We start from the raw sequence: 26837 nt of genomic DNA, 5'->3' as shown, positions 1-26837 counted from the left end.
GGCCGCCGGTGCCCCCCCGCCATCCCCCCCATCCCGACATCCCTCTCCCCTATCGCGACATCCCCGTCGCCCCTTCCCGGCGCGGGCCTGAGGGAGGGGGCGGGGCTCGGCCTCCCTCCCCGACCAATCACGGCGCGGGATGCAAATGAGATCGCCTTATAGGGCGGCGGGCCCCGCCCCCGTGCGCGCTCCCGCCGTGTGCCATTGATGGCGCGGGCGCTGCGCGGGCGCGGGAGGGACCACGCGCGGCTCGCTCCGCTCCTGCCCTTCGCCTCCCCGCCGCCGCTTTATCCACCCCCCTCCTGGTGTTTCTCCCCCCCCCCCCTTTCCCGGATTAGGCGGCGATCAATCCTTTCTCCCCGCCGCGGCTGTTGAGAAACAGGTGATCCTCGTTAGCGGCGGCCGGCTCGCGGATGCGGTTCGCTCCTCGAAGGATGGTGGTACCGGGCGAGGCTCCGTCGGCGTAACTTCTGCTTGGCAAGAGGAGAAACTTTCTGCCCCGCTTCGAAGGCGTTAAAAGCGCGTAGCGTTAAAAAGCAGAAGGAGTTGGTTTCAAAGCTGAACTTCACTTTCCTGGGATTTGTGTGTGTCAGACTCAAAGGCTGCGGCGTTTTTGCTTTTCTTTTTTTGTATTTTTTTTTTTTCTTCCCTTCTCCTTTATCTCCCGAAAGGAAACTGTTGCTAGTTGGAATAGACTTTTTAAATGTTTGGGATTCAAGATACTTTAGGAAGAGGACCAATTCTGAAAGATAAATCTCTAGGTTCTGAGATGGATTCCGTCAGGTCCTGGGTCAGAAACGTTGGGGTTGTGGATGCAAACGTAGCAGCACAAAGGTAACCGTGACTATTTCTCCCCCACTTTCCCCCTGCGTTTTATTTCTTTTTTCTTTTATTTTTTTTTCTTTTTTTAAGCAAGCCTTTTCTTTACTCCTTGTTGTTTGCATTTGATATTAAATTTACTCTCTCCCTTTCTGTCCCGCTCCCGGTCTCCTCTAGTCAGTGCAAATTGAAGGTGGTAGCAGTAGAGCAAGGGAGAAGCGCTCCAAAACCGGAGAGCATCAAGAGTCCTAAAACCCCGTGCAGGGGCTCAGATGACAGCGAGATCGGATCCTTCTTTCGTTTTCTGCACCGGGAAGATGCTGGGGGAGTGGGTTGGTTGTACCCGGAGATACTGAACACTCCTTCCCGCTTCCCGGGGCACGCAGCCGGATAGGAGGGGACCGAGTTAGAATTAACTGAAATGTGGATCTTCCCCCCCAAACCTCCGGCCCATCTTCTTTTACTTAATTCGCCGTGGCAGTTGCCGAAATGTTCACCCGTGGGTTCAATGCGGGTGACAGACTAAGCCAGGCAGGCAGAGCAGGCTCTGGGTGAGCAGAGGAGGGCACAGATATCCCGGAGCCCCGCGGGCATCCCTCTGCCCGGAGCACCTGCCCGAGTGTCCGAGAGGTCTCTGCTGAGCCCAGATGCCAGCGAACACCCCGAAATTGTTTGTTCTTTACTTGTTTGGGCGAGTTATCTCCCCCCACGCCCGTCTTTAATTTTCTCTTCCCAGCCGAGTCGGCACAGGACAGTTATTCTACTCTCTTCCCGTTAGGGGTAAAAGGAGGAAACCCTTTTAGATATTTTATTTTCCTCCTCGGTCTCTGAACAGCCTTAAAAAAAAAGTTAAAAAGGAAAAAAAAAAAAAGAAAAGAAAAAAGTAGCAGCGTAGGGGAAGGCTAAATTGGGAACCCCGGGAATAAGTCGGGTTTTATTTAGTAGGGAGACAAGGTGAAGGGCACGAAACAGCAGATGGGACTTCAGCTGAAACAGGGACGTTTTAGAAATAGTACATCCGTGCCCCCACCCACGGCCTGATCCGGGAGCGAGGTTTTCCAAGCGCCAGGGGAGGAGTTATCAGAGTTTTATGGATGTCGATAGACCCTTTAATAAATACGGCTGAGGGGAAGGAGGTTTATTCCCGAGGAAACCGAAAGTAAAAGGAAAGGGCTCCTGAGAAGCCTCTAATTCAGGGGAGCGGTGGAGGTGCAGCCCGCGGTTGTGCTGCCCGCTGGCATCGCCAGGTTTTTCTGCAGAGGTTCGTAATAAACCAAGAAACGCGAGTTTTTACACGCAGAATGAGAGGAAGCCCCAAACTAGGTGCAGTTGTGGCGGATGTGGTGAGTTCACACCGTACCTATTTGGCAAGGGAAACACGGGGAAACATCTGCGGTTCTCCGAAAGAGTCAAAATACTTTTTGTCAGTGCTGTGGAGCTGTTTTGGGGACTGAAAAACAAAGATGTTCTGACTCTTAACTAGGCTGTCAGACGCTTCATCTGTCTATTAAGTAACATGGAGGTGCTCATGTGCGCCTATTTCCTCTGCAGTAAGTAGAAACCGGCTTTAGGGAGAGGGAGCTACAATTAGTTTCATGAAGAAATAAAGCTGCAGCGAGGGATACTGTGGGTAAGCAGAAGCATTTGAATCTTTCCAAGCCGGGAAATGCGTGGGAAACATCCCTGCATTTTCAGCACTCAGGGACAAGATTTGGGCAAGGGCTGATTAACCCGACTCTAAATTCTTTCCGCTTAAATCAGAGACTGAAGTCCCGGGAATCGGTTCAAGTAACTCAGTGACTAAAGACAAACTTCGCTGCTGAGGAAAGTGGCTGCCCCGCTTGAAACTAGTTGTCTCTGCCCCAAATGTGGGTGTCCTCGAGTTGACAGCCTGCCTGTAGGAAAGATTTTAAGGTCGCTTAGTTTTGCCTGCGGGAAAAGGGAGTGGGATGTGCAGGGAGCACTTCCAGAGTCTCCGACACCCCGCAGCCACTTCCCACCCTGCTGCATTCCAGCCGCGAGTGTGACGGGCGAGAAAACAGGTAGAGGAGGAAGGGGAACACTCAGTGCATTTAGCAATAACTTATTTAACACTGAGGGGCTGTAAATGATTGTTGTCCTCGGGTACAGAGAGCGGGGAAAGCCGAACTCCCATTTCAGTGACAGCCCCGTCCCGCCCGGCTCCCGGCGGGGACCGGGGACAGAGCGAGCGTGTCCTGCCTTTTCTGTTGTTTTGCTGATACTGCTGCACAACCTGGTAATGTCTTTGTCTCTCCCCCCTCACCCCATCCCGTGTGTTTCCTCCACAGCGGAGTAGCTTTGTCCAGAGCCCACTTTGAAAAGCAGCCACCCTCCAACTTGAGGAAATCCAATTTCTTTCACTTTGTTCTGGCTCTCTACGACAGACAGGGGCAGCCCGTGGAAATAGAGAGGACAGCTTTTGTGGACTTTGTAGAAAATGATAAAGTAAGGCTTGTTACCTTTCTCCTTCCTCTTCTCCTCTCCAAATTTAATCTTCCCCCCCCCGCACTGAGCTGATAACTTGTAATACCTGTTGTCCCTGACAAAACACAACCAGAGCTTGCTCAGGGTTCAGGTGCTTTCCTGGAGCTGTTGCCCTCTTTGTGCTGCCGCACAAAGTTAAAAAAGCTTGGAAGCCACTGCTATGTCAGGAACACGGGGGGAATTTCATACACCCACTAAAAATGAAATAAAATTCATAGGGGGTAAATGCACTTCTTTTTTTCGTACCTATTAGATCTTTATTAGTACCTGAACAGAAGTGGAATCTCACCTGTAATATGTTATATTCTCTGTTGAGTTTGATTATATGTATTTCTTAAGAGTCCAGGATAACTGGCAGGACTTGAAAAGCATTTGCTTTTTATTTTTAAATCTGTGTCTTGACCACTTTGCATTTTTTTCAATTATTTTCTTAGCCAGGGACAAGATTTTTTAGAAATTGTGAATCATAAATAACTATCTTATAGGAAATTGCTGTTTAAAAAAACCCAAAAAAACCCAAACAACAAAACAAGCAAGAAACATCCCTGTAACACAACCTTCAGGAAACAAATCTCAATAATGACTCAAAATAACAGGTCAGAAACCAAATTCACTGAGCTTTCCCCCTGCTTTAGATTTGAAATGCACAAATTCTTCTCAGGGTGTTGCCCTGAAAAAGTTGAGAGCACAGTGGCAAATAAGAGAGGGAGAGAAGTTCTTGAACTCCTGCAGGAAAAGATGTCAGCAGTATTTTGTAGCTTGTCCTGGGTCACTCGGAAGGTTAATACATCCCAATCAGTGGATTCACCTCTCGGAATTTTAATGAACTTTGTTGTCACCTCCATCACGATTATCAGCTCTTGCATTTTAAATGTGCCAAGTGGAAGTTCTGGAAGGGTTTTTCTTTAATTCCCCCTCAGGAGCAAGGCAACGAGAAGACGAACAACGGCACACACTACAAACTGCAGCTCCTCTACAGCAACGGTGAGTCCCCCTCCCAGCCCTCCCGGAGGCTGCAAAGGCTGCAGGTGCTGCCACTGATTCCTAAAATTCCCAGAAATCCCCCTCCGTGAGGCCCCTTCAGCGCTGGGATGGGCCCTGGAGTTTACCTGGGCTTGGGGAACAAAATTCCCCGGGCTTGTTGAGGGCGTTTAATAAAGGTAAATGATGAAATATTAAGGTTTAATACTGAAACTAAAGGGGTTTGTGCTGCTGGTGAGGGAAAGGCACCCGTCCCAACCCTGTTTGTTCCTCCTCTCCCTCGCTGTAGGTGTCAGGACCGAGCAGGATCTCTATGTCAGGCTCATCGACTCGGTCACCAAGCAGGTGAGCAGAGCTGGGATGTGCCCCCTTACCCTGTCCCACCTCACCCTTCCTTTCTCCTCAACATCTCCCTGCCTGCTTTTATTCCTCTGCTCCATTTTTGTCTCTTGTTCAGCTCTATCACACACCTGCTTTTGAGGTGAATTGTAAAACAATGCTCTTCAGCCTCTTTTTTTCCTCTCTGTGGACTGTAGGTTTTACCCCCTTTGCCCCAATATTTCTGTAAAGCTGCTTTTCTTGCACATCAAGACTTTGGGGGGAGATATTTCTTTGCCTGAGCAGTGGTAAAACCCCTTCCCCTCACACCTGAACGTTATTATAATTAATGCTCCTGGCTGATCCCTTTCACCTGATTTTTGTAGCCCATAACTTACGAGGGACAGAACAAGAACCCCGAGATGTGCAGAGTGCTGCTCACCCACGAAGTCATGTGCAGGTAAGATGACTTTATTTGCTTCCTTAGATGCCAAAAAAGGCCTTTCTGATGAAGTTGTAGGTAGGAAGAGTTTGATTTTCATATTTATTTGCTTTGCTGTTGATGCAGAGAAGTTCTTTGTGTAGGAAGACTTTCTTTTTTACACGTGGGTAATGCTTGATTTGGGTTCAAAACAGATATTTGGGGCGTTTTTTGCCTTTTTTTATGCCTTTTTTTTTCCCCTGCTGGAGATTTAGCAACCATAGCTGTGCTGGTTTTGTTTAAACCAGGCCTTTGCATGTGCTCTTTAAATGGAGACTTTTAGATGCTGATTTCTTACAAAATTCCTTCTCACCTTATGAGAACGAGCAGTTTAACTTATATATTTTTACCTGGAAACTCCAAGGCAGTTTTGTGCAATTTTCTTTGGTGAACTATTTTAATTTTCCCTCAATTAAAGTAACATCATCAGTGCTCTTTAATTTTGCCCCCACCAAAAGAGAAACCTCTCAAACCAAAACACAAACCCTTCTTTCTTCTAAGTGTGAACAACATTTAGGGGGCTTCCACTTTTTCATTAAAAATCCACAGGATTTTAGCATGTACAGTTATAAATTAGAGGGTAAAATGAGGATGTTTTTAATAACATTTGTGTAAGTCTGAAGTTACATGTACCTCATGTATGTACATCGTGCTTCCATGGTAACTTATTACTTTTCCTGTCCTCGTGTAATGAAATTTTTTTTTCAATACATACAACAGTGCAAACAGCCAATGCTCTTATATTAAAACATGTTAAATTGTGCATAGAATGTTCCTTCATAGCACGAGAGGCAAACCCCAGTCCTGACCTTTATTAAACACGGGTTGGGATTTATTGTATTGGTGGGAGAGGGTTAAGTTTTCAGACTGAGTGTTGCTTCTATTAATGGTGCAGTTTGCTACTTGATTTTTTTATTTATTTAATTTTTTTTTTAATTTCTTTTAAGTTAAGAGCAGCTTATTTGGGCAGAATTTTTGTCAAGGGAAAGTCTCAGTTTAGGTACTTCATTATTTCAAAGGTTCTGTTACTTTATATACTAAGAATCAAGTTCATGTATATTATTTATCTCTTGTGCTTAGCTCTCATTAATTAAAAAACCGAGCTTTTGACCAACATTTCCATATTTATACCCCAACACAATGTATATCACATATGAGGGATGCAGAGGATGGGCTTTACAAGGACCTGTAGATGTGGTAGCAAAGATCAAAGGTCTATAAGTTACTTTCTGGCACATCTAGAACTTGCATATGTATTTTACATATATATATATATATATATATATATATATATATATATATATACTGTTCAAAGTGTTGACTGTAACTAGGTGGGCACTAGAGAAGAAAAACCTGCATTGTGCAATCAGGTTGTGGTTTGTGCTAATAAAATAGCAGTGGCCACACTTCATCCCTCCCCACTCTTCCTGTGCAAAGTGCAGCTCTGGCTTAAAATATCCCAGCACCTCCTCATCCAAACGGACTTGTTGGAATTCAGATCAATCTCTTGCTTCTTGGCCGTGCTTTTCTGGCATCAAATGCTCTGTTTGAGGTACCTGATGCCTGTAAACACCCCCCGTGCTCGATTTGAGGCTGCCCAAAATCCACCCCGTTATTCTGATTACACTGAGCTCTCCTGCCTGATAGACCATCCGGGGAAGAATCGCAACTCGGGGACGTCCTTGCCGTGTAAAACACAGATCAGTGCGGGAAATCAAAGGCTTTCTGTAACCTAAACAAGACATTTGAGTTTTAAACGCCGCGTTTTTCCTCGAGTGCCTCCGCCGGGTGCTCTGAAGAGGCATCACTTTGAATAACGCCAAGGGAACGGCTCCGGCTCGAGCCGAACTTGACATTTTATTTTATTTCTTTTAAGTACAATAATCAAATCTCCCTCATTGTGAGCTCCTTAAGTGGCGGCATCAATTTTTAAAGGCCCCTGGTTTAGTTCGCATTAGGAACAGTAGATAAAAATTTAATGCACTGTACCCACTCTGCTGTCCAAGCTGATGCCTCCTGCTTTTAAAAAGGAAAAACAAGGAGGGTCTGTCTGTCTTTCTGCTCTTCTTCCACTGGGTGTAGGTAGGTTATTTTTTTTTTGAGGGGGTCATTTTTATAATCACACACAGAGATATTTTTGCTTTACAGGGACAAACACACTCGTACCTCAGCATTTCCCCCCCCAGACAGTGACAGATGCATCTTAGCAGGAAAGTTGTCTAAATATTGATGTGGCTGCACCAATCTGTCAGACACCCCCGGAAAGTTCACCCCTCAGCCCCCAACAATCCGTGCCAGGCTCTATTTCTTTCTTTATTTATTTGAAATTTTCCCATTTCCACTATTTCTATTTCCCATTATTCCAGCCTCCCATAGGTGGGTTTATATGGAATAACACAACCCCGCTTGGAAATCAAGGTAAACACCCTCCTCTGCTGGAATAACTTTATTTCCACCCCCCTACCACCCCCCTTCTCTCTTCTTCTCTTTCTCCCAATTATCGACTAAGAGGAAAGTAGTTGTTATGCTGCTGCCAGCAACCCCCTCTGCCCTCAATGCTCAGAGGGTTAAAAGGTATTATAATTTGAACAGAAGTAGTCTCAGGCCTACAGCTGGCTAATAACAGAGTTGTATTGAGTGCGAGCGAGCCCCACAGCTGTGACTTTCGCCACAAGGCTCAGACTAGACGGGAGCTCTAATCAGCTGGGCCAGGCGGCCGCTGGGGCCCGTGTCTTTATCGGCCAGATGGTGTGAATTTAGACACTTTTGTTATGCAATTGCAGGGAGGAGTTGGGGGAGAAGAAAACAAAACAAAGGCCACCATGCTGCGAGCTTATTTGAGTTTGAAATTAGAGACAGATTTTTTATTTATTTATTTATTTATCTACTTATTTATTTTATTTAATTTTTTATTTATTTATTTTATTTTTATTTATTTAATTTTATTTATTTAATTTATATTTATTTATATTTATTTATTTATATTTATTTATTTTATTTATTTTATTTATTTATTTTATTTTTATTTATTTTATTTAATTATTTTATTTATTTTATTTATTTATTTATCTTTATTTAATTACTTTATTTCTTTTTATTTATTTATTTATTTAAGTTCGGTATCGGAGGCTGAATTTTCTTAAAGCCGTTTTAGGATGTAAGTTTGGCTCTCTGGACACTCGAATTGTAGGGCTGGTGTTGTCTCTTCATAACATAAACCACCATTTCCATCATATAGATTTAATTATAGGAGAAAGTATAACAACAAAAGGTGTAGAAAGCAGAAGACTTCAGCCTTGACATTCTTGTCTTAAGCAAGTGAGCATCTCTAAAGCCCAGCATTGTAGCAGAAATGTAAATATTGGGGAAGTCACCCCAATAATTTGCTTAAAGATCCTGCACCACTTATTTGAGTTTGAAGTTAGAGAGATTTATTTTTTAAAGCCATTTTAGGCAAGTGTGAGGATGTAAGTTTGGCTCTCTGGACACTCGAATTGTAGGTCTGGTGTTGTCTCTTCCTAACATAAACCACCATTTTCATCATATAGATTTAATTATAGGAGAAAGTATAACAGCAAAAGGTGAGGAAAGTAGAAGTCTTCAGCCTTGATATTCTTGTCTTAAGCATCTCTAAAGGTGTGTTCCCAGCCCAACATTGTAGCAGAAAAGTAAATATTGGGGAAGTCACACCAATAATTTACTCCAAGACCCTGGACCACTTATTTGAGTTTGAAATTAGAGAGATTTATTTTTTATTTCTTTTTATTTTGGTGGTGGGGTGAGGGTAGGGTGAATTTTTAAAGCCATTTTAGGCAAGTGTGAGGATGTAAGTTTGGCTTTCTGGACGCTCAGTTTGTAGGTCTGGTGTTGTCTCTTGGAGCTTTTGGTTTTCTGGGTTTGTTTTTAGTTTTTTCCTGGACCACTCAAAACATAAACCACCACTTTCATCATATAAATCTAATTAGAGGAGAAAGTATAGCAACCAAAAGTGTTGAAAATAGAAGTCTTCAGCCTTGACATTCTTGTCTTAAGCAAGTGAGCATCTCTAAAGCCCAGCATTGTAGCAGAAATGTAAATATTGGGGAAGTCACCCCAATAATTTTCTCCAAGAGAATCTTGTAGGTTAGACCCTGGATCACTTCTTTGAGTTTGAAATTAGAGAGATTTATTTTCTATTTCTTTTTATTTTGGTGTTGGGGTGAGGGGAAGTGAGTAGGGGGCTGAATTTTTAAAGCCATTTTAGGCAAGTGTGAGGATGTAAGTTTGGCTTTCTGGAGAATATTCAAATAGAATATTATAGGTTTGATCCTGGACTACCAGTTTTTGGGGTTTTTGGGGTTTTTTTCATATGGATTTGGGCTCTGAAAGTGTTACAGTCAAAGGGAACAAAACCCATCACTCTGAGAAAAATCAGTGACCCCAAAGTGATAAGAATGTAGATGTTGGTAAAATGCTTGGAGAACTTCAGCTGCAAGTTTGGAAAGAAAGGGTTTCTATATTAAAAGTGTGAAGTTCAGAACTGCAGTAATTGGGAAAAGGAAAATAAAACAAGATTGCAGAACCCAGATAGGTTCAATCTCACATAACTCATCCTAAAAAACTCTGCCAAGGAGTGGCAACATCCCTGGAAGTGTGGATGAGGTGCAGGGCAACCAGAATTATTTTAACAGCCACCTGCAAAACTTACACGAGTAAAGGATATTTCATTTAATCTTATGGCAAAGAGGGGAAGCAACTGCTCTTTCAGCTGTAAAAAAAACAAAGGGAACACGACAGAAATATTTTTAAAATTGAGTTCCTTTTGTTGCTTTATTACAGGGACACATAAACCAGCAAGGCATTTATTCCCAGTATTATTTTCGATGCCTCCTTCTACTGGACATGTCAGAGAACATGCCAGATTTCTGTTATTCTGAGAGGGTTCTCTGCTTTTTTTGGGGTGGGTTTATTATTATTTTCTCCTTCAGAAAACATCCCACATCCTGGCTTTCAGTGCAAAAATACCCCCATTCTTTAGAAACCACTCTTAGAGCGGGGGGAAATACATAAAAGAGGCACTTAAAATAAAGTTGGGAGAAGGAGGGAGTGGGATATTCTGAGCTGGTTTGAATTTCCAGAGCTGCACTGACAATTTACAGCAGCTCCAGGGGCTGCCCCAGGGATTTTTAAATATTTAGTGTCTCCTTTTATTTTAAAAGGCTTGGCATCGATGAGTAAGTGCAGGTTTGAGGCAATGCAGGAATGTTGAAACACGTGGAGCTGTTATTCAAACAGAGCTGCCACTTCCAGCTCCTCTCACTGGGCAATTCCTGGGAACAGGAGATTCCTGGAACACCCTGGAAGTGCAGGAGGAAATGCAGGCACTTGGAATTTTTCACATCTGAGAGAGTTTTTTGTCTAACTGCTCGTTTTAGGGGTTTATAATTGAATATTAGGCATATCAAGGAAAAAAAAGCCACTTCCATATTTTATACTGAGTTCAAGTATTTTATTGAAATTATTGGGGTTTTTTTAATTTTATTTTTGATCCCTCTGCTCTCTGGCTGGAAAACTGTGGGATTCAGACTGACTGGAGAATTCTATGGGTGTATTCAGCACCTCTCACACCCCTGTACAAAACCCTAAAGAATTTCTCCATTTCATGTGTAAATTTGAATAATCTCTGCAGGATGAAACATCCTTGGGAAAGACATTTGAGTAACTTAAGGCACAACCTGATCTGGGGATTTTTGAGGGATATTGGGCTTCTAAGAGAGTCTTCTTAAAGTTTTGGGGGCCTCCATCCTCCCCTTCCCCTGTTGGCTTTGGCTGGAACAATCTCCTCGAGCATGAAAACAGCTTCAATCTCCAAACAGATTTTTGTGCTGCTACAAATTATTAAAATTGTGATTTTTTTTTTTTTCAGAGTAAAGACTGTTTTTAAAGTCTATTAAACTTTTGGTACTCAGCTGCTCTATGTGCAAGGAGCATCACCCATGTCAGTGGGTATATAAATTAAAATAAAGATAAATTGTCTCTTGATTTTAATATTATTTTTGAATTAATTAATATTATTATTATTATTATAAAAAGTGTATAAATATATGCTTAATCTTAAGGTCTTATCAGCACTAAAAGAATTGTAAAGGGGTTGCAAATACCAACCTGGAAAACATCCCTTCAGATCCTTACTGGGATCTAAGTGTGTTCAGCTTCTGGTTTTTCATTTAGCCTTGAAGTTTAAACTTAAGTTGAGCATAAAACTTAGGGGCTACTTGATATTTAATAATCAAAAAATCAGTTATTGCAATAGAACAAACCATTAGGCTGCTTATAGTCAATTCTAACACCTTCGGATGGACTTTCAACCCTCCTGTAACGACATCATGACATCTGTTAATCACTTATTGTATTTCTAAATATCCCTTTAGTCTGAAGTGTGACCATCTTGCTGCTCCTTTCTGGCTGGGAAATCCAAAAAAGGATCGCAGGGATCCAAGTGCCCAAATCCAGCTGGGACCAGCCAGGACTCGGGCACCCAATTCCCTGAATTCTTCTCCCTTCTGGAACGCCCAGCCAGGATTTCCACCCCTCTGGAGCCCCGAGGGTTTACTGGGATATTTTCTCTGGTTCCTTTGCTGTGAGCTGTCCCAGCAGTTCCTTAATCTGGGTTTTCCTTCCCTCTCCAGCCGGTGCTGCGAGAAGAAAAGTTGCGGCAACAGGAACGAGACTCCGTCCGACCCCGTGATCATCGACAGGTAGGAGATGAACCTTCCTGTTCCCACAAAAGCATCCCAGAATTGTCTTTCCTACTCTGAGGCATCTTTCTTGCTGGTTGTCTGTCGGTCTCTGCCCCTTGACAGAGTTGATGTTTAGTTTTTCAGTCAATGTTGATGTTTATTTTTCCGCGGGTGTCGTTTTTATGGGGGCCAAATATTCCCTGTGTGCACCTGGGATGCACTTTCTGCTCCCAGGGGATGTGATCCAACTGGATTATTGAAGGGAGACAAAGCTCTGAGCAGCCTGGCAGCTTCAGTGATGTTCCTTAATGAAAAGAAAACAATGCTTTTGTAGAAATGTGGGGAGGAAGGAAGGGGTAAAGGCAAAGGTGGGACCCATCAGGGGGGATTAAAACACAGTCTGAACAATTTTAGGCAGAACAGCTGCTTCAAATATTACTGAGGTCTAGGTTCTCTTGCCAGTTTACAGGTAATAACATCAATAGGGGAGAGCAGCAGTTTGCTAAATCATGACCTGGTACGTTAAAGGCTGTGTTTGGTGTAAGAAAACTTACCTGTGGAACTCACTGGGTCAGCAGTGCTTGAGATCTGCAGCAAGGTTCAAACAGGAAAAATCAGAATAGGCAGAGCTGTCTCAGAAAGGAGCCCAAGCAAGCAAGGGCTCCAGAAGGAGAACAGTAAATAAGGAAGAACCAGGAAGAAATGTCTCCCCCCAGATTATTCTGCAGTGCCTGTTTAAAGAGTTCCTTCTCCCTGAAGCAGCTGGTACGAGGGGCCAGTGGAGAGTTGCTGCTGGAGTGGATTGATTGTGGATTCAGTTTTTATGTCTGTCTGTGTCTGGTGTGTTCCATCTCCAGCCTAATAAGCATTATTTTGTTGTGGTATTGCTTGTGGATTTTCTTTGGCATTCAGAAACGGCCGAGCTGGTTTGAATAAAGAACTACAATTGGTTCCTTAATTTTTTCATCCTGGTAAATCTAAATAATTTTGGGACTCTGCTGTGATGGGGTTCTTCCACTCATGGTTTTCCCTTTTAATTCTGTACTTACAAGCTGTGGTTGGGGCCAGAGCTGGAGCTGGGCTGGTTGGGTGGGTGTGGGGGGCAGTTTCCTGACTGGAAGCACAAGTCTTAGATGTGCCATCTTGACCTCTCCTAAGAAATTTCGAGCTTATTTTTGGCTGTGTTGATGTTTGCTGTGAAATCTGCGTTTGGGAGCTTTCCAACCTGAAGTCTGAATTTTGTAAAGCCCACGTTGCTGCTGGAGGAGCAGAATGATGTCAGGCACTGTCTTTCCCTGGGAGTTAAGCCCAGGAAAGGGGTAGTTCCTGCCCTTACCTGAATTTTTGTCATCCTGAGCAAGCTGAAGGTTCTGCAAAATGAAGGTTCTGATGTTTTCTGTGAGGGTTTGAGACCTGCTGATGTAAAAGGCAATGGGAGGGGAAACTCTTAGAAACCACAGGGTTATTCTTTTGAACAACTGTGTGTAAAATGTGCATCACCAGGGACCTGAGTGCTCAGTGAGCCCGAAACCTTTCCTAAGTTCTGCTCTAAGCCCAGAACTTCCTGCTGACAGCAACAGGCACTCCCTGGGCATGGAAGCATCCTCAGGGTTCAGGCTGGCACTTTATTTCTGTGTGTTGGTCCTTCCCTTTCATCCCTCTGTGTGTGTCTCAGTTGCACGTGAAATCTGGAGCTCAGCAAGGATGAATGAGGGCAGGAAGGGAGCCAGCCTGGTAAAGCTGCTGCTTTTGGGTTTAAAGGCACTCACTCAGGTTCAGAAATGACTCCAGATCTGCTCTGCTCTCTGGAGGGGACACGTCTCAGTGAACAGAGTGGGGAATAAAAGCTAAACTCAAAGCTGAATATTTCTCTTTTTTTTTTTTTACCCCTAACCTGCAGTTCAGTGTCAAGCAGTGACTCCTTCTCCTGTACAGTTATTTTTGCACAGCTCTTTCTGTTCCCCCTCTTCAGCAGCCAGGGCTGATCCTGGGCACTGCCTCAGAATCAACACTTGCAGTGCAGGTACAACACCAGAGTTCTGGGCACAGAGGAACCCTTGGCTGCTCTGTCACCCTCCCAGATTCCCCCAGCAATAAGTACAACTGCTTGGGAGTTCAGCTGCCCAGCCCACTCACCCAAAATACACACAATGGGGGGATTTTTTTTGTCTTACAAGCAAGCAGAAAACATTTCTGCAGACTCCTGCGTGCTCAGAACTCGGGGATCTGGGCAGCACTGCTTTTATTTATTTAGGAGGGGGCTTTATATGGCTTCTTTACAGGAAAACTTTCATGCTTAAGGACTTGGTAGCCGGTGGAATTGAATTTCTGAACTGCAGTTTGCACCCCCAGTGATCATGTGGGTCACTAAATAAGATTTTCAGTTCGTTATTTCTTTCATGGTGTGGTTTTTTTACTTATTTTAAAGCAAATTACAGGTTTTCTTTAAGCAATAATTGGAATGAAGGTGTTTTTTCCTCTGTTTGAAGTGATAGGTAAATGCAGAAACACGGCTGCTACGTTGTGTCAGGTCCCCAGAGCAGTGAGACAAGTGAAGTGGGGAGAGAAGGGGTGGCAAAAATGCATTTGTGTTGTGCAGAGCTGTGTCTAAGCAGGGTGTGCACAGTGAGACAGGACCAGGGCTTTCATGGAATAGGATCACAGGATCACTGAGCCTGGAAAGATCTCCGAGGTCATCGAGTTCAGCCACTAACTGAACATCCTCCACCAGCAGTACAGTGATTTCTCCTTTATTTGTTTCTCTCCCCACTTTTTGGGCTTCCAGAGGTCAATTCTCAGACTGTTGTGCTGCTTTACCTGTTCCCTGCTGGAGGCAGACACAGTTCCTTGGTGTTCCCCAAGTCCAGGGGACTTGTTACCCCTGTTTGGAAAGGAAGAAACAGTTCAGTGGGAAAGAAATGTCGGCCATGTGGTTGTTGTTGGTGGTTTTTTTTAATTCTCCTTGAAAGAATTCCAAAAGTTCTTATGCTGAATAAAACATTTCTGCAGTGACCTTTGCTCTGGGGACTGGATTTAGATCCCAAGGACCTCGCAGTTATTTTTCCACTGGCTCTTGGAAACGAGGATGTTTCTATAGGAAAAGGAGCTTCTTCCCCAGAATTCAGTGTGTGCCTTGTCCCACAGACAAAGGTCTGCGGGGTACATTGGAATATTTAGGTTCTTGTGGTGTTCTGAGTCAGAATTTCAGGGTAACTCTGGCCAGACTCTGGTTTCCCAGGGATGACACAGCTCAGCTCCTGCTGTTGCAGACATTAAAACCCACACGAACCCCCCTGAAAACACCCCCCAAAACACCCTTGGAATCACATTTTTAACCCACAATCATTCTCACTCTGGGTTTTTTAGACAACACGAGCCACCATCAGTCCTCAAAACCTCCCAACAAGCTTTAACTTCGTGTCCAGGAGCCAAATGAACCCGTGTTAATTGGGTGTGGTTCGGTGTCTGCGGGACTGGGAGGTTTTAAGAGACTTCAGAAGTGTAAATGTTGTTTTTTTCCCCCTCCCCTCATGGTTCAAGTGGTGGTTCTCGAAGTTCCTTGTGGTTCCCAGAAATCAGAGCGTGATTTTTCTGATGTTTCTTTTATTGGAAGCACAGAAAGGGATTTGAAGTGGAGGGGTTGGAGGGCTTTTGGATAGAAGGGTGGAAGCTCCTTCTTTTAAAGGTGATGCTTCCAAATGAAAACTGTGTTTTCTCAAGCCTAGATCACAATTATTTAGTTTGTTGCCTTTCCCACCTCAGTTCTGCACATAACGAGGAACTTGGTGTTAGGGTTAAGAGGTCGTGGATGCTACAAATTAAGTTAATTCCTCACTTTACTGCAGATTTTCTCTCTAATTTTAGGTGATCTGTGTGGCTTTGGGTAGAAATTCCCCATTCATCAAACGGGAGCGATCTTTTGATTTTTATTTTCTTTGTGTTTCTTGAAGATTTAAGCTCTTTAGAGAAGGTCATTTCGTGTGCTTGTTACTCTTGGTGCTTTAATGAGTTTACTGAGACTGTGATCTAATTGAAGCCTCCAAGGTACTGGGGAGAATTGGGTGACTTTTTTTGGTTGAACAGTTTATTTGCTCTTCTTTTTTTTATTATTTTTTTTCCCCTTCCTAACAGAGAGAAACAGTCAAAAGACATTTCTATGTGAGTCAAACGAAACCTCTTAAGAATCAAAAGAAAGTTTTATGCAATTCAAACAAAATGCCTTAATTGCAATAAAAATGCAGCATCACTGGGGTGGGACAGATTTTTTTGTTGCTGCAGGGGAAATTACTGGGAACAGCCCAACAAACTGAGCACAAGCCCTCTGTAGGCTCTGCCTTCTTGGTCTTCTGCTGTCTTTGGGCTCATGGAACAAAATCATTCAGCTCAGATGCTTTCCCAGCCTGAACCTCGAGTCCAATCCCTCCTGCTTTTATCCTAAACTCTTCCTGGTTGTACCATAAGGAGTTTAATGTGTGTTGTTACAACATTTTACTTATTTATTTATTGTGATTTATTTATTTAACGTGTCTTGTTACCACATTTTACTCATTTATTTATCGTGGGGCAGGTGGATGGGGTTGGAGGGGATTGTTGGGATGTGGGGAGTGTCACTGTGGGTTGGGATGGGCTCTAATCAGTGAGGGTTAGATGGCATTGCCTGGCACCAGCTGAGCACTGGGCACACTGGTTTCAGGGGGTGGGGAACTGCAGCATCCATCAGCTGACACGTGCTCTCAGCATTTAGGGGGTTATGGTTATTATTTAACAAAAATAACACCCATTCCAAGCCATGAGCACAGCTGGCAACTTGTCAGCATCTCTGGGAAGAAGCAGAGGAGCCTGGATGACATTCCTGGGCCGTGGGGGTCCAGCCCTTCCTGCACAATCAGGGCACCAGGGATGGAGGTTTCCTTCCCTGCTGGTCCCTGCCCTACCTGCTGGGTGGATAAGCAGAGGATGGAGCTCTCCCTGGACCCCTGGCACTGTCCCTGGATCCCTGGCACTGTCCCTGGACCCCTGGCACTGTCCCTGGACCCCTGGCACTGTCCCTGGATCCCTGGCGCTCTCCCTGGATCCCTGGCGCTCTCCCTGGATCCCTGGCGCTCTCCCTGGATCCCTGGCGCTCTCCCTGGACCCCTGGCACTCTCCCTGGACCCCTGGCGCTCTCCCTGGATCCCTGGCGCTCTCCCTGGATCCCTGGCACTGTCCCTGGATCCCTGGCACTCTCCCTGGATCCCTGGCACTCTCCCTGGACCCCTGGCACCTTTCACAGGCACTAAAGCTCCCTTTGGAAAGGCAGCTGTTGGCAGCCTCCAACCCTGGGCCCTGCAGTGTCCAAGTGCTCTGTGTGAGGTGTCCACCACAACAGGACTGGGCTTTACATCTTCTGGGGGGTGTGTGTGTCCCTCAATCCACAGTTCCCCATCCCTAAAAATGGCATCTTTCATTTGGAAGGATCTAACCTGACCTAAGTGCAGAATTCTGGCCATCCTGTTTCTTTTCCCTTTTTCTTTATTTCTCTTTCCCCTTCTTTCCTCTTAATCTCAGCCACCTGAAAAGGACTTTATCTCTTTCATCCAGGATTTATTCCTTCCATCCATCATCCCTTTATCCAGAATAAATGCCCTTTTGGGCTGAGCCCCAGAACCACTGGGTAACACGAGGCTGTTTCCCAAAGCTCAGGGGCAGAACAGCCCGAATGGAGAGATCTGGATCCCATTCCCACTGCCCCAGAGTTACCCTGTCCCCTCAAGTCACACAAATCCCTGCCTCAGTTTCCCCCTTAAAGCCAAGCATTAGCAACTACCTGGCTGTGGAAAGTGGTTTCAGGCCCTTGGACAGGAGTTTTTGGTTTTGTTGTTCATATTTGTGCTGCCAGGAGGGTTTACCCTCCGTGGCAGGGTCCCCTTGTGTTGCAGTTTGAGACCCTCAAAAATCCAATTTCCAAGTTCAATTTCCTTGCTCTGCTCTGTTCTCCTGCTCCCTGTGAGCCTGCCAAGGTGGAATAAACATCTCAAATCTGTGGCTGCTCTGGGGTGAAACCAGGAGCCACAATCCACAGCCCTTCTCAGCCCCTTGTGTGCTCCAGTCCCCCCTTCCAAGCCCCCCAAACCCACAATGGTCCCTCCTCTTGTCCTAGGGAGCCCCAGTCCTTTGTTCCCTGTTAAACCCTGCTCTCCTGCAAAGAGCTGCTGTTGTGCCATCTGTCTCTTTATGAATTTTTTAGTAGACTGGATGTTTGTGGGGAGTCAGTAACTCAAAGTGCACTATCCCAGCCATTTGACAAGTGCTTCTCTTAGTGCCTAATTTGTTTGTTTGCTTCTTTTTTTTTTTCTTCCCTCTTTAAGGCAAAAAAGAAAATTCTTTACTAGTTTGCTGTCCAAAACATCTTGAAATTTTTGATGTGTACAAACACTTAGAAGCTTGTAAATGGACTAAACTGGAGACTAGCTTGTGTCACTTAATGTTTTTCATTTCATGTTGACACACAACAGATTTTCCAGCAAGCTGGCGAGTCAAAAGAAGCTTAAACATCTTTTTGAGTGCGCTAGAAAAATGAAAATGGGCTGGTTTGGTCCGTGGAAGTCCTGGGTTCTGCTCCCTGTATTTTTCTAGCCATTCCCAGAGTCTCTGTTTAACTCTAAGCCACGTGTGTTCCTGCTTTTCTCTGGTAACTCAAAGATACATGTGCTGAGAATTGATGTGTGGCAACACTGTGGTGATGTGGGAAACTGCTGCTGTTGTAGTGGAGATGGTTTTGGAAGGATTTAAAAAGTTACTCTCCTCCCCAGACTGGTTGGTTGCTGAGGGTGTTGCAGAATAAATGAGTTTAAATCACTGCTGATTTCAAGCACAGATTTATTGGGGAATCAGGCAGAGCTGTAACCTCCTTTGCACTGTTGTTCTGTGCCATGTGCTGGCACTGTGACTGTGCACCCCAGAGATGCTTTTTGGGATGTGTTGTAGGGGGAAAAAACCTGTATTTGTGGGATTCTCAACCCATGTTCATCACTTCAGCTCCACTAAATCTGTGACTGGATCACTCAGCACATGTTCTGGTTTGAGAACTGCAAGGGAAACATGGGCAAGTCTAAGCAAGGACATATTATACAATTTAAAGAAATATAATCTGACTATTGCTACTACTGCCTGGAAGCCTCAGGAAAATAAGCCCAGTGAAGACAAGACCCAAAGGATTTTAGCAATTCTGCATAAATCTGATAAGCTTCCATGATGCTTTAGAGCAGTTTGGACACAAGCATGGATGAATTCCAATCTTGTTAGATTAGTTGTGCTTTAGTTGAGATAAAAACACTGATGGTGCTGGCTGGGTAAATCCTGCCTGAGCAAGGCAAAGTTCTGAGCAGAGTTTAAACACAGTGCAGGAAAACCCTTTGTCCCCTTTCAAATTGGAGCTTTGTCCCTGCAATGAGGGGAATTTGATGCAGTTTGTGCTCCTGAAAAGTGAGTGAGGAGGTTGAGGGGCTGCAGAGCCAGGAGAGCAGTGTGAGGAGCCACTGCAGTCAATGGGGTTGGTAGTAGTGGAAAGGGGAATGGAATACAAGTTTCCCATGAACCAAAGCACCTCTGGGAATAGAAGCTGAGGATAAAGTCACTGTGCAAACAGCACAGAAGAAATTCTGGGCACGTGGAGCAGTCGTGTGTGACACGGGACCTCCAAACTCAACTCTTTGGGAGTGGGTCTGTGTTTGCCTGGATCCATCTGCACCCATCAATGAAAAAGCCAATATTCCAGAGTATTTGCATCCTAATCAAAGCATCCTCTGTGTGTTTATGACCTGAAATACCCTTCCTTATCACTTTTGCCTTCCCCTCGGCCTCTGTCTAGACCCTGTTTTGTCACTTCATCCGCCCCAACCTTTTCTGTTGCTGCCTCTCGCTTTCCTTTTGAACCTTTTGGTTCTCTCCAGCCCTTCCTTGGGTGTTGCTCTCACCATCTGTTTCTGGGGGGACTCGTAGGTTTTCCTACCCTGTAAACATCCCAGGATTTCAGCCTCTCTGAAGCCAGAGCTTCACCCCTGGAGGAGTCCTCCCACTTAACGTGCTCCTGCTTCCAGATCCTCCCAATTAGTGTTTCCTGCCTCCAGGAAGGGGATGAAATCATTTGTCCTGCTTGGAACATCAATGAAGGCAAGACTGAGATTGAAAATATCTAATGGATATCTGAAGCTTGTTCTAGAGTCAGCTGGAGGTGTAATTTTAAAGCCATCAAAGGTTTGCATGGGCTGCCCAAGATGATGTAGGAGGCAGAGTTTGTGACACGGTGAGGAGTGGAATCCAAGTCCTGTGTGTTCCACCATGGAAGCACGGCCTGGAACTGCATTTCCTCTCTGCAGCCCTAATTCATATTCCCATTTTTCTCCCTGATTTGGACCTCTGACACGCCACTGTCATCCAACCCACCTTTTCTTTTTCCCTCTTTTCCCTTCATTTTATTTTTCCTTTTCTCTCCCCACTCCCCTGCTCATTTCCTCCACCAATAAATGCTGATTTCTCCACGGGCTTTCCACTTAGAGCTCCACATTTGGTGGCTTTCCCTTCAAGTGGAGTCCACGGAGCTTGTAAATTGTGTTGGATCAGTGAGCCCATAATGAGGCTTCTAAGTCCAAACAGTGCAAGTCTGCTGGGATTTTATTGTTCATAAAGCTCCTTCCCTGGGGAGTGATAGAGCCATTAGGTGTGTGCTGTGTTTAATATTTGGCCATGACAGGAAGCAATAATTTTCCATCTTTTACTGTGGCTCCCCAGTTGTTTTTAAGCACTCAGCTTATTTGAGTCTCGGGGACTGGGAGCCCATTAGGCAAAAGGCTCTTCCCTGCGTGGGGTTGTGTCTTCCTGCAAAGGCTGTTTCAGGGAAATAAAATAAAATGAAGTGGCAACTGATTGTTCTGTGGTGGCTGGAATCACTTGCCCCTCTCAGGAGCTCCCAGTGGCTGCCAGGAGTTGGCAGAAAGCTCTTTTCCCCACAGAATGGCATTTCTCACGCTGACTGGGGACTTATTTTTTATTTTATGTATCACAGCAGAGAACAACCCCTGTTTATATGTGTTCAAACCCTTGCATGGACCCTTCACTTGAGAGCTGGACTCAATGATCCCTGTGGGTCCCTTCTAACTCACAACATCCCGTGACTCTGTGACACAATATGTGATGGGTTTGGGTGTTTATCTCATAAAAATCCCTGGCAAATCTTCATTTAATGGCAGCAGAAGCAGGGGCAAGGTTGTGTTCAAGTATTCTGGAGGTGGTTATATATCTATGTATCTATGTATCTATGTATCTATCTACCTATGTATCTTTATATCTATATATCTTTATATCTATATATCTATATATCTATGTATCTATGTATCTATGTATCTATATATCTATATATCTATATATCTATATATCTATATATCTATATATCTATATATCTATATATCTATATATCTATATATCTATATATCTATATATCTATATATCTATATATCTATATATCTATATATCTATATATCTATATATCTATATATCTTATCTTTATATCTTTATATCTTTATATCTTTATATCTATATATCTATATATCTATATATCTATATATCTATATATCTTTATATCTATATATCTATATATCTATATATCTATATATCTATATATCTATATATCTATATATCTATATATCTATATATCTATATATCTATATATCTATATATCTATATATCTATATATCTATATATCTATATATCTATATATCTATATATCTATATATCTTTATATCTTTATATCTATATAGATATATATCTATGTATCTATCTATCTATATATGTATCTATCTATCTATCTATGTATCTATCTATATATCTATATATCAAGAAAAAGAAAAGTAAAATCAAAAGCCTGGAAGAATTCTGGGTGTAGCCTGTGGGGAGCTGCTCCTCTGACAGTCCTTCCCTCGTGTTCCCAACGTTTCCCTCAAAGATCCAGTGGATTTTCTCCCTGGGATGTGCCACCAGTGCAGATGTTGCACATTCCTTGTGCTTCCCATCCTGAACACACAAAATCATAAAGAAATTACCCTTTAAGCCCAGTGCTGATGCCAATATAAATTGGATTTAATTATTTTTTTAAGAGGTGTGTTCAGGTTTTCTTCTGCAACACTGATAAAAAGTTATTTCCAATGGATCCCAATTCAGCAAAGCAATTAGCACTGGGTATTATAAGGAGCACCTCTGTAATTATTTCATTTAAACTAAGGCCTGAAAAGAAAAGGGAAACTGCAAAGATTTGATGTCTGGGCTTCTGGTTCCTTTCACATTTATCAACTTTCTGCAAGAAACTGCAGAAAATATACGATGAATATCTTCCATTCAAGAACTTCAAGTTCTTGAAGATTCCTTTTTTTTTTTTCCTGGAAAAAGTAAAACTTGGGATTCTCGTGTTCACATGAGTTTAAACCCCAAATCTCTGATCTGGGTGATTGATAAAGCTGAGAGGTGTCTCCTCTGCTCAGTCAAAATTCCTCTGCTAAAGAGGGGGGAGAAAAAAAGTATCCAGTGTTGTGTCACTTGTTGACATGGAACCTCCAAAAAAAAAAATATCCTCTGGGATGTTTTGGTTGAAGGTGTTTTTTTTTTTTTATTTTTATTTTTTTTTCCCCTCTCCCTCCTTTCCCTTTATCTCAAGCATTTCCCAGCATTCCTTCAGGGACATCTGGTTCTCTCATTTTCCAGCTTTACTTTGGTGCCTTCAAAAAGTGTCACTGTCAGTCCTTTCCCTTTAGCCAAAAAACACAAGCAGGGCAGTAGCCCTGCCCAATAGATTGCCTAAAATATATATTAAAAAAAAATACCTAAAAATATATATAGAATAGATATTTATTTTTATGTATTTCTTGAGATTTATTAAATTTATCTTTTATTTTATATAGACATATATAAATCTACACACAAAGTATAAATATATATATACATATATCTAAATATATATTATATCTAAATATATATTATATCTAAATATATATTATATATAAATAAATATATAATATATAAATATATATAATATATAAATAAATATATATAATATATAAATATATATATATATATTTATGCAGATCAAAGCTGGGTTTAGAGCAGCATGGGTTCCAATTCTTTGGTTAATGGGAATTGTTGTGCAGCTGAGACAGTTTAGATCCTTGCCTGGAACACTTGTGGATATAATGGGCATATTTTGGGAGCATCCTCTTGGTGGCTTCCAGGCAGTGTGGGAAAATGGTACTTCTGGTGAGGAAAACTGGGCTTTATTTAATACTGGATCAGGAATCTTGGCTGGAGGATTGGGACTGATAATTAGGCAAGAAGCAGCTGAGATGAGCAGCCAAAAATAGGGATGAGGGTGAGGTGTGTGCTGACATTGGGGGGAGGAATTACATCATAATAAACATGTCATAATACAATAAAGGATTGGGCTGTGTATGTCAAAAAAAAGGATTTAATGTAGAGTTATCTCTTTAATCCCAGCATTTGGTAGCTCCTGCATGAGTTTTGTGAGCTCGGGAATGTTTCTGTGCTTCAGGTCTGTGGCATGTGAAGGATTTCCCTTTACCATTGCTGGAGCTGTGGGGTGGTGAAGTTTGATCCTTTAAAATAATAATAATAATAATAATAATAATAATAATAATAATAATAATAATAATAATAATAATAATAATAATAATAATAATAATAATCACCTGTATCTTTCCTGTACATTATTTTTCTCCATCTAAGAGATCTGGAGCTGTTCCATGAGCTGTTTGAACACAGCTGTGATCATTCCCATGTACAAAACCTCCAGGATTGTTCCAGACTCCCTGGATTTTGCTCAGCTTAACCCTCCACCCATTGAGTCTCTCTGTCATCATCACCTTCTCCTTCTCCCCCCAGATAAATTTGGGGTCCCCTCTGCAGGTCCCAGTGACCCTGAGGCCACTGGAGACACAACTGGGTTTGAGCTGCAGCCCTTCCCCTCCAAGACCCAGAGCTGAAGGTGGAAAACTCCCTGAGTGAGTTTTCCCTGAGTTTTCCCTGAGTTTTCCCTGAGTTTCTCCCTCCTGCTGCTTTCAGCCCCCCCTGAAGCACTGAAGGTGAGCCTGCAGAAAACACAGCCTGAGATTGGCAGCTCCCTGGGGAGCAGTGGGGGCTCCAGGAGGGAAGGGGCACGGGAGGAGTTGGTGTTTCCCTGCCAGGAGCCCGAGGGGGCAGCTCGGTGCCCACCCCACCCTCCTCTGCCCTGGGTTCTCCCCTGGATACAGAGGGAACTGCAGGTCTTAGGGCCATAAACCGAATTTTGGGGTTTTAACCTCCTTCCCCTCTGGTCCCCAGAGGTCTGGGTGAAGTGTTTCATCTCCTCTGAGCTGGTCCCTGCCCCTCTGTGAGAGCAGCACATCCTTTACCTGTCTGCAGCCCCTCCTTGGAGCAGCACATCATCCCCTTCTGGCATTTCTCAGAGCAGAAATGTGCCTTTTTTAACAACCTGCCACTGTTGCAGGTGTCTTTATTGAGTATTCCAGTGTTTGGGGGGGCAAAATGGCCCTGGAACTCTGCTGCTCCATGTCTCTTTGTGTCCCTGGCTGTCACCCTGTGCAAGCTGCTTCTCCTCTTGAGGAGCTGGCTGGGACACAGGTGGTCGTGTTCTCACCTCTGCCTGGTGTCAGAGCCATGTTAGGAATCATGTCTTATTGTCTGGATGAGCTGAAGTTTTGTATTTAATGGAGAATTAGTCTGGAGTTGCAGGAACACTTGGGAATGCAGCTCCTAAAAGCACAGAGTGAGTGGTTTGTTAGTATGCACCAAAAAATTAGGATCCAGCTTTTATTCTGTGGGTCCTCTGCCTTTCACTGATTGTATTAAAAGCCTCAAATTGGGCTCTTGCTTATATTAGTTTAAAGATCTCTTTTAGGCTCCTGGTATTTTCAGCCTGTCCAAGACAACTGGGCTGGTTTTGTTGTGTTTCAGCCTTTCCTTCTCCATCCTTCCTCTTTAGGAAGCTCTGGAATGAAGGGGGTTTGTGCTTTGACTTTGTACAGTGCCTAAAATCCTGCTCTAGGCTGAGTCTGTAGCTGCTCCTAAAATAACACAATCATTTCAACTTGCACCTCACAGTGGTTGCTGCCCTCCATGGAAATGTTTTTATTCATTGGGACTCAGTGGAAAAGGTTTCCTTTCTCCCCATCCCACAGTTGTTTGAACCAATCTGATACATTATAAAGTAATTCATAAAGCTGAATAACCATTTAAATATTTTCAGTAGCTTTTAAAAAAAAATCGGCTTCCAAAATTCCTCATCATTTTCTCCTAGTTGGCAAAACATTTCAGTAGGTTTTGTTTTGTCACTTGTTGAAACTGTCTTTAAAGACAAGAAGTTTTGCTTTCTAAAACCTTGTTCTACCCCCAGGATGCTCTTGCAACGTTCTAATGTGATCACCAAGAAAAAAGTAATCTCAGATTAAAAAATTAGGGACAACTGAAGCTGGATGAAACCCTTCATGAGAATTATTCTCCTCATATGCCCCAAATAATCCCTGCTAACAATGGGGGTCTCTCATTTCCAGGCTGCTGGTTCTAATTGGTGTCATTTGATCTGATCTGTTTGCTGGTCAGTGAGTGGCACCTGAAACATGAGATGGCTTTTGGAGGGTCTGTGTGAAAAAAATTTACTGCCACAGTGGTGTCACCAAAGAGCTTCTGGCTGGGGGTAAAATTCCTCTTCTGTGCGAACACAAAAACTGCCTCCCAGACCATTTTTATTCAGCCCATGATTCATATTCCCAAATATTTCCTATAAATGGCAGCAGCCTTGTTCTGTGCTTGCCAGGCCCAGGTGAGATAACTTGTGAGTTCTTTAGGACCATTGTGTGCCACTCCAATGATCCATATGGAACAAAATTTACTGCCATGGTGGTGTCACCAAAGAGCTTCTGACTGGGGGTGAAATTCCTCTTCTGTGCAAACACAAAATCTTCCTCCCAGACCTTTTTTGTTTGGCCCATCATTTGTATTCCCAAATATTTGCTGTAAATAGCAGCAGCCTTTTTTCTGTGCTTGCCAGGCCCAGGTGGGATCACCTGTGAGTTCTTTAGGACCAGTGTGTGCCACTCCAATGATATACATGGAAAACTGCCCTCTAGCACGTTTCCCACCTAGAACTTCCCAATAAAACCTCCTCCTCCCTTCTCCCCTGGAAGATGTCCCTCATTGCACCATTCCCTGGCTCTCCCAGGCCGTGTTTTCTCCTGGAGTTCACCATTGTTTTGCCAGCCCACCCATCACAAAGCAGAGGTCACATCAACACGACCTCTGGCTGGTACGAGGAGGCTGCTAAATAATTCACGTGGCCAACTTGATTTCGGGGGTCCACATTTGTTTTTTCCACTCTCCTAATCAAGATGCTCATTTAATTCTATTCCAGCACCTGTTCAGCAATTAACACCCTACAATTTGCATCTTACCCTGACATTTGCTATCTTTCCAATTAGTTTTTATATCAGTATAATTAGGTAGGGTTATTACAGTGCATCAAGCAGGGTCGAGGATATTCCCAAGCCTTTAAGCTCTTTCCCAGATTTGTTTAGGGAAGCCACGGAGGGTAAACGGTTGATTAGGATCACTGTTTTTCTTCTCCATTCAGATCAGGCGAAAACTGTTTCCCCAAGTGGCTCATGAAAGATCAGGGAAATATGTCAGCCTGTAAGAACTAATATTATGTAGTTCATGACTTTTTGGGTGAATTTACAGGGGATTATGAGGAAGGGTCAGGCTGGGCAGCCCCTTGCAGCACCGTTCAGGAGGGGACATTCTGCTCTTGCTTTGTGTTAAGCTGAGCAAATTGCAACAATGACTGTGATTTTTTAAGCTCAGGTTTTTGGGGTTAACACGTGGGTGGGTGAAAAATCCAAATTAGAGGGGCAAGCCAAGCATATTGAACACTTGGCTTAATTGGTGAAGACTATGGGACTGAAATGACTATTCCTAACACC

The 26837-nt window shown here is 43.5% G+C and overlaps 1 protein-coding gene across 2 annotated transcripts in view; it reads left to right on the top strand.

Annotated features, from left to right (window-relative positions):
- The first annotated feature begins 224 nt into the window (after positions 1-224).
- Positions 225-26837, top strand: part of EBF2 (EBF transcription factor 2) — a 140706-nt gene continuing 114093 nt past the window's right edge. The window contains exons 1-6 of one of the 2 annotated variants that reach the window (XM_064638186.1): positions 225-834; positions 3129-3285; positions 4245-4308; positions 4595-4650; positions 5010-5083; positions 11773-11841. In XM_064638186.1, coding sequence (XP_064494256.1) covers positions 704-834; positions 3129-3285; positions 4245-4308; positions 4595-4650; positions 5010-5083; positions 11773-11841 — 551 coding nt within the window. In that variant the 5' untranslated portion in view covers positions 225-703. The remainder of the gene's footprint in view (positions 835-3128; positions 3286-4244; positions 4309-4594; positions 4651-5009; positions 5084-11772; positions 11842-26837) is intronic. The other variant, XM_064638185.1, reaches the window with a different exon arrangement.

The sequence above is a fragment of the Pseudopipra pipra genome, chromosome 28 (genome assembly GCF_036250125.1).
Source record: "Pseudopipra pipra isolate bDixPip1 chromosome 28, bDixPip1.hap1, whole genome shotgun sequence".
Lineage (NCBI taxonomy): Eukaryota > Metazoa > Chordata > Aves > Passeriformes > Pipridae > Pseudopipra > Pseudopipra pipra.
Note: the sequence above shows the minus strand (reverse complement) of the source record. Positions and strands in the feature narration are given on the sequence as shown.